The sequence below is a fragment of the Accipiter gentilis genome, chromosome 19 (assembly GCF_929443795.1).
Source record: "Accipiter gentilis chromosome 19, bAccGen1.1, whole genome shotgun sequence".
In the NCBI taxonomy this organism is placed as follows: Eukaryota; Metazoa; Chordata; class Aves; order Accipitriformes; family Accipitridae; genus Astur; species Astur gentilis.
The window spans coordinates 276990-289303 of record NC_064898.1 but is presented as its reverse complement, the minus strand read 5'-3'; the positions used below and the strand labels follow the sequence as shown (position 1 = coordinate 289303).

At 37.7% G+C, this 12314-nt stretch overlaps 1 protein-coding gene across 1 annotated transcript in view; it reads left to right on the top strand.

Moving 5' to 3' along the window:
- Positions 1 to 12314, top strand: part of LOC126048481 (complement C4-like) — a 54411-nt gene continuing 42097 nt past the window's right edge. The window contains exons 1-8 of the mRNA XM_049823569.1: positions 1 to 72; positions 3373 to 3565; positions 4608 to 4791; positions 5527 to 5597; positions 5912 to 5997; positions 7203 to 7285; positions 8404 to 8491; positions 12077 to 12182. Coding sequence (XP_049679526.1) covers positions 8 to 72; positions 3373 to 3565; positions 4608 to 4791; positions 5527 to 5597; positions 5912 to 5997; positions 7203 to 7285; positions 8404 to 8491; positions 12077 to 12182 — 876 coding nt within the window. The 5' untranslated portion in view covers positions 1 to 7. The remainder of the gene's footprint in view (positions 73 to 3372; positions 3566 to 4607; positions 4792 to 5526; positions 5598 to 5911; positions 5998 to 7202; positions 7286 to 8403; positions 8492 to 12076; positions 12183 to 12314) is intronic.

The following is a 12314-nucleotide window of genomic DNA, read 5'->3' as shown; positions in this document are numbered from 1 at the left end:
TTTTCCAATGGGAAGGCTGGTATTTTTGATGAGCTTTTGTTCGCTGTTGTCCAATACACAGCAAGCACCATCGTAAGTACATTTTATTATTAATTCTTCACTAGAGAAAGTAGGAAATGCTAATGGTCTTGATAGAGATCAACAAAGCCTGTTTCTTGGACCACTGAAAATTTGTGTAACCTTAAATAGGTAAAAAGCTTAAAGCTGTCCTTTTAAGGCACTTCTAAGGGGAAAGATCTCCATCCAGTAACAAATAGTTGTAAATGTCCTACTAAAGCATGATGTTCATGCTGTTATTCCTGCTTGTTCATCTTTAGTTTATGACATTTACCAGACTGGAAAACCTTTGGAAAGAATAAGTCTCCTTTCTGTAATTGTTTTATACACTGCAGAAAGCAAAGGTTTCACATTTGGGAGAGCTTCAGGAATTTTCTGTACTTACCCTCTATTTGAGGGGTGATTTACATATGTTGATACTGGTTCTTCTAGTAGGACAAATACCTGGACTTGGGAAATAGATTTAACTCTTTGATAAAACCAATGGTGCATGTTAAAGGTCCTTCAAATTGACCTTTATCTGTAGGGCAGAGGTACAGGAGAAGAGATTCTTGCTTTGTTCCCACCAGGATCAAGTGTATTCAAGTAGTTCCCATAGCCAGAGGAGACCATTGATGAGATATTTGGACAGTCAGGTCAAAGCCTCCTCCCCTTCCATGTCAGCCTACCTTTGAGATTATCTCCAGCCCCAAATACTTATTTCTCTTCTTATGAGGTTTTAGCCAGGTGCAGACTCCTGCCTGCAGTCTGGTGTTGACCCCCAGTGTCCACATCAGCATGAAAACTACAGCCCCATAGAAACTTGATATTGGGGTACCTATGGCGCATCTTGAAGCACACTTCATCTTCACAGGTTTTTGTCACACAATAGCACAGGCTTTGTCATCTGTGATGAAATCTCAGTGGAAACAGGGAATGAGATAGTTTTATTCTGAGGTAATCAGATGTGGGAAACACAAGGTGCTGGATGTATTAGGTATATGAAACTGAACGTTATGTCAGTAAAATATCATCACGATGCTTAAAGACCAGATCTGGCTTGTGTCTGGCTAGCTGAGATTATGGGCAGTGAAGGCTAGTGACTATGTCTGTCATGTATTGCATAGGTAAACTTTTAAACAGGTAACTATACTGCTGTAAAAAAAAGAAAGACCCTAGATTTCCGTAGGCTGTGGCAGAAAGCAAGCATTGCACTCTCTTTTCCATATGTGAAGACAGGTCTTATGTAACCTTTAGCTAGAGCCAACAGACTCAGAGTGGGTGATGCAGTGACACTTTTAGAGTAAAACCCCTCCAATGCCATTGAGAAAATACAGTTAACACAGCTGAAAATGAAAACTTTCTCCTCAACATTCAAATGTTTGAATGTACATAGATGCCAAACCTGCCTGACTAATGAATTAGAGAAGACAGTTAATAAAGATCAGGATCAAGCATTGCATAAAGGTAGATGTAACTGAAAGACAAGTTTCATCATTCATTGTAAACTAGTGTCGTGGTTTAACCCCAGCCAGCAACTAAGCACCACGCAGCCGCTCACTCACTCCCCCCATCCGGTGGGATGAGGAAGAAAATCGGGAAAAAAGAAGTAAAACTCCTGGGTTGAGATAAGAACGGTTTAATAGAACAGAAAAGAAGAAACTAATAATAATAATGATAACACTAATAAAATGACAACAGTAGTAATAAAAGGATTGGAATGTACAAATGATGCGCAGGGCAATTGCTCACCACCCGCTGACCGACACCCCGCCAGTCCCCGAGCGGCGATTCCTCCCCCCACTCCCCAGTTCCTAAACTAGATGGGACGTCCCATGGTATGGAATACACCGTTGGCCATTTTGGGTCAGGTGCCCTGGTTGTGTCCCGTGCCAACTTCTTGTGCCCTGGCTGGGCATGAGAAGCTGAAAAATCCTTGACTATAGTCTAAACACTACTGAGCAACAACTGAAAACATCAGTGTTATCAACATTCTTATACTGAACTCAAAACATAGCACTGTACCAGCTACTAGGAAGGCAGTTAACTCTATCCCAGCTGAAACCAGGACAACTAGAAACATTAGAAAGTATTTTCACACATGTATAGGTAAAAACTATAAAACTTTTAAATGTTTATTGAAGACTGTTCTGTTTATCTTTGCCAAGATGCCTGTGTGTGCATGAAGACTCAGACCACCTAAGATCCATTTCACTAATCATATGGAAGGAGAGAGATGATTTTTATTCTGTTTTCACAGTACACCATTATTATTATCAGAAAAAAAAGTAAATTTGAGTTTCATTTGAAAAAAACATACCAGTTTTATTCCCTTATTTCTATACCCCACCTTAAATTTATAAATATAAGAAAGAAGAAACATTTTTTTAAAAAAAAAGTTAAAAAAAGAGAAAGCTTAGCCAACCCATTCTGATAATGGTAAGATCATTTACCTTTCATTTTAGAAGTCTTCTGCAGAATAATAATTTTCCAAAAGCAGCTTTCTTGAGCTCAGAACTGTTCTTTATATGTGTGCCATGATAACATTAAGACATAGCTCTTCACACAGTCGTCTGATTTTTGAATGTAAAAGATACTTGAAAAAAAGAGGGCAAGAATGATGATCTACATTTTAAAGGTCATGAAATTAATTACCAAGAAGCACCTGAGCAGACTTAAGAATAAAGGAAAGTAATAAAGAGAAAAAAAACTAAATCGCAACCAGTTTAGCCTCCAACACAGCCCTTGGTCTCGCCTTCCATGGTCTCTCATTACAAGCATTTCACAAACAGTGACATCTGAATGAAGATCAGCTACTTGAAACCTCATACATATGGTTGTATAGGAAATTGATACCTCCTGACATATTAAAGCATAAGCTGGCATAATATAGGTGCTAGTACATTAAGATACATGACTTTGTAGCATCAGATAGGTATTTATGAATATCCATTCATTGTCTCTTAATGCATGGCCTGGTTTTGTTTCCAGAATGTTGAGTTTATAGAACTTTCTCTGAGTTAAACAAGGCTATAAATGTCATTGGCAATCCCTGGGATATATTGCAGGGTTTTTTCTCTCCTATCTAAAGGGTCTGATCTTTTGTAGGACCTAAATATGATGGGTCAGAATTTGGGGATCAGTCGGACAGAAACTGTCTTCTTTTAACCTCTACTCTGATTAACAAGAGGGATGGACTAGGTGATCTCCACAAGTCCCAAGCTCAACTATTCTATGAGAGTCTGGTTTTTCTTTAAAATTTGTGTTGGTTGGACATTCTTGTGTTATGCAAAAATGAGCCTACATAGTGGACAATCTGTTTCTATGTTGTTTTAGATATCTTATTACTGCCCCAAATGTGGTGCATCTGGGCACACACGAGACAGTAACAGTTCAAGTCCATGGAGCACAGCGCCCTGTGCAAGTTACTGCGTACTTCAAAGATGAGGCAAAAAATCAGCTCCTATCAGAGAGGATCATCTTTAACCTTAACCAAAATAACAACTACCAAGAGATTAAAAAAGTAATGGTGAGTCTACCATCATAATGATGTAAATGTTTTAATCTGGTGATAAAAGACACATAATCTGTGCTAGGAATATGTTGGAACAGAGACAACACTGATCCCTAGAGATGGATAACAAAACACCAATTCCAGTGAGCAGCACCCTATTCACCCAACCAGCTAAGAAAACAATGCCTAGTATAATTTCAGTGGTGATTGTAAGTGCTGTTTTGTGCCCAACAAGCAAGCTCAAGTTTTTGTCACATGGTGATGAAAGATCTTTTCATTGCTGTAGATGAGTGATGAAATTAAAAACATTTAATTGTTTTATCACTGTTTGTTGTTCTGCTTCACTTAAACTAAGACTGCATTCATGCCTTCGGCATACTGGCCGTTTTTACAAAACAGGAGAAACCTTTAAAAATGCGCAGTCTCTCAGACCAAAGCCTGTGGTGTTTCTGCAAAGCTGTAAGTTGATTAATTCTTCTCTACGTCCTGCTTTGCATCATTTACTTCTGACAGTTTTCTTTGAAGTCTAGCAGCTTTTAGTTCAGGAGTACTAGTTTGGACTATTTGGCTGGAAAACAGCATACAGCAAGACTCAGTTTAGCTCTGATTGATTACTCCCAAAGCTAAAAGCTGAGCTTTCAAATCAGGGTCTTCTTGAGCATGATGTTTAGAAACATTGTCTTAACCTGCATGAGGTAAAGCTTTAATCTCATAGCCAAGATTTGAGCAAGTGAAGGATTACAGGATGCTGCTAGAGCTACCAAATGACATGGTAACTGGAATTTAACATGCATGTAGACTGAAGAAAGTCACTGGGCTTGACTTATTGCCATTAGACAGACGAATGTGTATTTCTGTGTCAGAAAATGGGGGATTAGATAGTATTTCTACTTAGAAATATTCACCCAGTAAGAAAGATATAATTGAGTATCTTCTATTGAATGGTGCTAATAAAATTATTTTAGCACTTCAGCTGTTTTTGGGCCTCAGCTGTGTGGCTCCGAAGTTACCAGGTTCATATCTGACTCTGTAAGGTTTTTCCTTTTGCCCTCTTCAGGTCAATCCAGGGACTCTGCAACAGGATCTGTTCAAGAAGAGTAATCAGCCATATGTCCTGCTAGTCACCGAAAGCAGGGACCTTTATAAGGAGACCGTTCAAAGCACTCGCATCCTCCTGTCTTCCAAGAAAGGCTACATTTTTATTCAGACAGATAAGCCTATATACACACCGAGTTCCAAAGGTTAAAATACAAATGCTGCATTTCAGATGTTGAATATAGACATTACAAGGGCATAATTAGAAAAAGTAATAATGACTTGATCCTTCCTAATGTAAATCCTTCTCATTTAACCCCAGCTATCTCTGTCCTTACCAGCCAGTCCAGATTTTAAACTTGCCTTCTGCAGCCAGGGCTTCTGCAGGGTCTGCACCACACATTGCAGCAACCCACGTGGAAATGCCACTGGAGTAAAGAAGTCATTCTGTCTTCTAACAGGAGCCAGATAAAATCTGCTCCTTTTTGTTCAAAAAGCTTAATAATGACTTTCCTTTGGAAAACAAAATTGTGAGAAACCTGCAAAAAACCTCCTATTGCTTTTGCTTACAACACCAGCAGTAAGTATCCTTTGCACTTTAAGACGGCTGTTTTGTTACTTAACAATTTAGTCAAGCAACAACAGAGGGAAGTCAAAAAAGTTCTTGAGTTTGGTTGCAGGCCTTGACTGCAGAAGGAATAAAAAAGTGAGTGAAGCTCCCCGAGTATTTTTCAGAATTTCCTTCAAAAAGGTATGTTTGGTCATTTAATATGCAAAGCCTATGGAAGAATGCAATTCTGTTTTGAAATTTCTCACATTTCTTTTCATTAAAAGAAAGTGGTTTATCCCAAATTCAGTAACTCAGTTTAGAGTTTGTAATAATTACTATCTAGAAAGGCCAGAAATAAATATATGAACACATTTATTCTTCTGTTAAACAGTAAAATACAGGATCTTCATTCTGGACAATGCTATGAGGCCAACAGATGACACAGTTACAGTTGCTGTGCTAGTAAGTATACAAAAAACACTGTTAATGAGTGCTTCTCAGCACAGGAACTATGAAAAACTTCCACAAAAGATCCAAGAGTAAAACTATAGCTATGACTCCTTTCCAGAAATCAGTATTTACACATTGTGAGATATGTCTAGTCATTTTTGGCCAATGTCAGGGGCACGGAAGGAAATGTAACATGTGAGTATTAAAGTAGGAAAGTAAGCAGAGCATTTTCTCTTCCTTAGGACTAGTATATGAACTTGAGCTTTTGCATGTAAATATTTGACACCTGGTGCATAATTTTATGTTTGTTTTCTCTCTCTCAACAGAATTCAAAAGGAATGGTGGTTAAAAAGTCAGACCGAAAAATAAAAACAGTGTTCAGTGAAAACTTCGAAATACCTGACATTGCCGAGTACGTTACTCTCGTGCCTTGTGCATTAAAACAGTTCACATGTCAAAATGTCTCTTGCAGCAGAACTATCTTCAAGCTAAAAACAAGAGTCTTGTCTGTCCCTTCCCTTCTTTCTTCTCTGCTTCCATGTTTTCCTCTCTTCTCTTTTTTTCTTACTGTGTATTGTCTGCTTTACCATTTCTTTAGAACGGGAGGTGCACTAAAGCAGACAGTTTTGCTCTAATCACACCTGGGAAGCACCACAGCACGCTGTCAGAGTGTGACAGCAAGGAACCAAGTATGATTGCTCTGGAGCCATCCCTGGAGCCTCCTGTCCTGCTGGGGTCTACACCTGAGCCAGCCACCCCACAGTCCCTTCTCTGAGACTGGAAAGAAAGTCACATATTTAGGCTGTGATTCATCTGACCTGTTTTAGACGCCTATGTCAGGATGAGATGTACCATGTCTCAGCACTGTCTGTTTCTCTGCATTGGCTGTAGAGGAGCCCAAGGGGACCTACGCAAGTGAAAGACCTCACAGTGTAATGTCTAAAGTGAGGAGGACTAACCCCACCACCTATTAGCAGGATCAAACCATCCAGATTCATCCCCCTTACCTGTTGAAGTACTTAAGATTTTTAACTGCTTGAATTACCATTCAAAATTGTCTTTCTCTCACCATGGAGCACACAGGTTGAACCTATGGTTAATATGTTTTTACCTTTAAGCACCTCATCTTGGAGAGATAAGCCCAGAATTTAATGTTAGTATGCTACAATTAGCAACATTTATCCTGTTAACGAATAATTTAGCAAACTGCTTAAATATCTGCTAAACCGTATGACTACATGATTTCAAACTGTCAAACTTAATATTCAGTGTGTTCCTGCATGCTAGATTGATTTTGACATCACACTGAAGATAAGCTGTAAGGAAATATATGATGAGTTCTCTATTTCTGAGGGCTTTTCAAAGGCAGTGCACGTTACATGTGGTTTGCAAAGAAGTTATCTTGCAGTTCCTCATAAAGTCTTCCTGAGTGTTTCCTAGGTCATTTGGCAGTAGGTTGCTGGCTCCTCCCAGCAAAGAGAAAGCCATTAATAAATTAGTTTGGGATGAGATCAAAGCAAGGAAAATATTAGCATTTAGGGATAATTTAAATATATTAGCATCATAAAAGATCTGAGGAATCCTAATGAATTATTTTCTGCTGAATCTGAACTTTAGGCCTGGGACTTGGAAAATCAAAGCCTGGTTTCGTCAATATGAAATGTCTAATGTTTCTGCTGAATTTGAAGTTAAAAATTATGGTAAGAGACTATTTAATTTGCATTATAAATACGTGAAGTCATCACTATGTGTTAAAAGGTATAATGCAGTGATTAAACCTGGCTGTAGTTAGGTACTAAGGACAAGATTCACAGAGTTTCAGTGCCTCATTGCTATCTCTGATGCACAGAAGGAGAACTCTGGTTTTGTGTGCCTTCCACTTATATTTGAAAAAAAAAGTTTTATTTATATACACACTTAGTAACTTTAATATTTTTCACAAAACATCCTTTTTTGGAAGGGCCCTCCTGCTGCAGAAGAAAATGGAGATGAGCTCCATTTTAAAATCATTGCAATTCTGGCTAAAGTTTTCAGTGAAAACTAGAATGGAAAAAAAAGCTACCTATTTTCTTTCAGTAGAATTCAGTTTAGAAGTTGATTAGCGTTGTTCCTATACTCAGAGAAGCTTTTTTAAAAAAGATAAGGGCACTGTGGAAAAAGTAAAAATGTAGAAATTTAACAATATGGGGTAAGAAATGGCTTGATTCATTTGTGCTGACATTATGCTTTCTTGTAAAATTTTGTGGGGTTTGTGGTTTTTTTTTCCTTAAAGGCAAAAGAAAACCTCAAGATTATATGAAAAATCTCAGTTTAATGAAAGTGATTTTGCCTTAACTAGTAGATGTAACAGAATAGTGGTGACTACTGCATTCTCTGCAAACACCTATATCCAAGAGCAAATTACTCTGGCTATACTTGCAGTAGCAAATAGTCTGGCTTTATAGGAGTGAATTACAGAGTGACACAGCTGATGCTGAGGACCTCATGTTCACTCTCAACCCATTTCAGGGTGGGTTTAGTTCAGACTGGTTCTAGTCCAGGGCATTTAATGCCCATTAGCAGTTAGGGCTTATCTTCTGGCTTATTTTCATTGTAAATAAATCAATTTTGTGGGCTCAAAGACAGGTCCATAATGTGAAGCAAAGCAGAATAAGGGACAATGATCAGGAGATTTGTTTCAGAAGTGCACTGCTGATTCAAACTAAAACATCCTCTCGGTGCAGCTGCATCCTCTCAGTGGGTGTTGCCACATACCAGGAGTTTAAGGTATGTTTGAAACTCACAAGTCATGCCTTTTTGTCTTCTTTTTTTCATGCAGAACTTCCATCTTTTGAAGTCAAACTCATCCCACTTCAGCCATACTACCACATCTGGGATGAAAACTTTGTGTTTGATATTGAGGCAAAGTAGGTGTGCTCACAGCGAGCCTGTTTTAGAAGGCAGATAAGTAGATAATTAACTTTGCAGCTTCTTTCTTTTTCTTGTCATTAACAGTTAACCAGCTTCTGGCTTTACTTGAATCTGACTTTAATCTTATATACTCTCTGTTTGCACTACTAACTTGAGACATCAGTGTAAAATGCTACCTGGGTCTACGTGGTGGTGATCAAAATGGAACAAGATTTTCTGAATATTATAGTTTGCTAGTAAAAAGGTGACTATTTAGGATTCTCCTTTGTGTTGCTAGGTAAGGTTCCAGGCAAACTGATAACTTGCTTTTCTTTATACTTTTGGTTTAAACATTTAGAAACATTCTAAAGCCTCAGATGTTGCTATTTAATGTAACTCAAGTGGAGATGGATACAAGTTTGAGTATGAAATTTTCTCAAAGCTAATGACATTTGGAAGTAATAAACTAGTGCTTATTTGAGAGTAATGATTTTATGCAGAAATGCTTTCAGGTGAATAAATACAGTTAATCGGAGGAGTTTCCATGACCATCACTACAGACATGTGCATTACTGCACAGTAGTGCAACACTGATCTGGATGAGACATGGCTACAAAGCTCTCAGACTGGCCAGACCATGAGGCAGGGCTCAATAGAGAATAAAGCACACCTGATCCCATATCAAATTAGAATGGCATCAAATATAGAGTAACTTAGAAAGTCAGACAATGAAAATTTAACCCATCAAAATATTTTGAATACTTTAGAAGAATCAGACTAAACCTAGATTGAATAAGTATTTTGTGCTCTGGTGTTTTTGATCCCACACTGACAGATCTGAATTTGCTGTATGATCTAACAGTGGCTTATCAACATATATCAAGCCTTCTTGGCTGAATTTTCAAGTTTCTTAGGAGTGAAAATACTAACAACTGCTTGTTAGGAGAATGTTCTTCCTTTATTTACTACTCAGCTGGAATCCAAAATGACTACAAGTACCTTGGCCACCTTGCACATTGGGAAAACGGAGAGAGAAATGAAATAGTTCTCTGGAGCCTCAGCATGTATTTCCTTTTCACTGAAGTCACCACTCATGCAACTAGAGTTGATGACTTTGGTAGGATATATTTATATGAGATTTGTTAAGTCCAGGTTCTACATGCCAGTCATTTAAGTAAAGTGGTTCAGTGTGGCATTAGTTCAGATGTTACAAACTTGATTTAGAGTTAGATTTTAAATCTGTTTTAAAGATGACTTGGTGCAAAAAAAATCATGTTATGAAAACAGTATCATATTGATGAAGAGTATGCGAAGTTCCTTCATGAAAAACAATGTACTAGAAACTGGCTAAAACAAACTTAATACTGCACTTGAACAGAAGTTTATGTTTTCTGAAGTCAGAGAACCTCTGTGTGAAAAGTTAGACATCTGAATTAGTCTCCCTATGCTGACTAAATTAGAGCTTGATACCTTTTTTTTTTTTTTTTTTATGAAGAGGAATAAATTTTATGGAATGAGAACAGGCAGCTGGAGGCAGCTGGCCTTCTCTCATAGTTGAGAGAAATCTTTTCAGTTTCAAAGGAGTGAGGAGACTGACCACCTTTTTGCTCATGTATTATTTTCTTTGTTTCTGTGGATTCCTGATTTTTTATATCTTTAAAGATCAGAAAATAATATTAGCAAATACTATCAAATTGAGTAGGTTTTTAGGATCTTGCCAAACATACTGGATAGTTGATATGGAAGAAATATATTTCCTGAAATGAGGTACTCTGCATTATCTAAATAACACTGAAATAGTTATTCTGTTTATTTCTCCCTATCTAGACAAAAGCTCAGATATATTTCAGGGCAATTTTGATATGTCAGCAGATCGTTGAACACACAGTATCAGCAGGTAATGTCAGACCTTCACTAAGAACAGCTCCTTAAAAAAATAAGTCAACACCTCTTGGCTTTTGAAGTTGATTCATCATGTTCCTTAAGATTCTTTAACACGAAACCACAAATAGGATCACACAGAGTTATTGTAGCTAGTATTGTTAAATAAATACATTTAGTGTTAAACAATGGGCAAATCTTCTGTACAGTGATGATACCCAAGATAGTGGAAAGTTAACTGTGTATATTTTATTAAATAAACAGTATTTATTTTTGAAGCCTGTAAAGCTTATTGTATCTGTTCACTTTTAGTATTTTTACTAATCTCCTCTTGATAACCTTCACTTCTTTATTTGCTTCTATTGAATAATTACTAGCTTTAATCATGATTACTTGATATTGTGATATGAAGGGATATCAGATAACTGACTTTAATATTTTAATCCTTTCTAAAGTTTTCTCTGTATGTTATTGCAGCACTCAATTTTGAGTTTATGGACTGTGCAACTCCTTCATATATACTTTACTACTCATTAACATCATAATTATTTAAGAGGAAAAAATGGGTTTGAATAACTGGATACCGCTCTTTTGTCTACTGGAAAAGGTCCTAGTGATGCTACACAGGCCTCCCTGACTTTCGTCAAAATCAACATATGGAATTCCTGATAATTGAACTTATTCCTCCAAACTGGTCATGCATGTAATGAACAGTTATTTGTTATATTGACTGTTGTTTCCCACAGTTATTACTTCTGGCATTTTAAGCAGTTTTCATAAGAACTGCCTCTCAGTTAGTTTCATTGGTATAGATCAGTGCTGCTGATCAGGTCAATTTGAAAGAGGCTTTGTTGAAACAAAACTAAGCCATTACAGAACTGAGATGAAGCAGGATTTCCACAAGCAAAAGACAATACCATGGCCATGACAGGTCTCATGTAGCATGTTACATGCTGTGCTACAGGAGGGTGCCATCTGCCAGGGTTTCCGTGAGTAAGGAGCCTGCCAGGTGCAAAAACATGCCCTATCCTCTCTCTCCATGACCTATATGGAGATTTCAGGGGTGTTCTGGCCAGATATCTATCTGGCAAATATTTCACTTACAAGAGGTCCCTATGCTATACTGCCTAAATCCACAGAAGAGATGTGGGGTGGAGGTTGTCTGCCTAACGCAGGTATTAAGATTTCGGCAGGTAGGATCTGTCTCTGGAGGTCTTCAGAGGTACCAAATACTTCATATCGGTCCCTGAGACAATTCTCTGGCTCCCTATTTTAAATGCTCTGCTCATGAGGTGTCTTATACAAATGAATTAGCTGTTCACCCAAGCTAAATAGACTGGATACCTCCCTTGCTCCCTGTGAAGGGGATGAGTTGCATAAGACCTCACTGTGCAACTAAGGTTCTCATTAATTTGTAAAAAAAAAGTTTCAATTACTCTGGTGTACATTTTGTCAGATGATGTTTCCACATGTGATTCTGCCAATGTGATTTACTCCATATATTTCTCTGCACTTGAAATTACCACTTTGTACACAGACCAGTAAAAGTCTTCAGTTTGAGTTATCAGTGAGTGGGACTAATTTTTGGTTTCAAGCTGTTAGTTACAGATGGGATGCCTGCAGATATCCCAATTTTATTTCAGCATAAAATGATCAGTCTGATTTATGCTTGCTTTTTATTAATGTTATGATTCAACTCCTCACTATTCTTCCTTCCAAAGACACTCATATGGGAAAGGGATTCAAGGTGCTGCATATGTGCGATTTGGCATAATTGATGAAAACGAGAAAAAAGTCTTTCTTCCAGGCCTGGAACAACAGCTATCTGTAAGTACTGGAGTTCAGTGGAACTGTTCTGATTTATCCCAGGTGAGCTGAATATTGTCAGAAATTATCACAATATAGATCCCCGTAATACCATAGTCATGCTATAAGCAACAATTTTTTAATTCTAGTGGC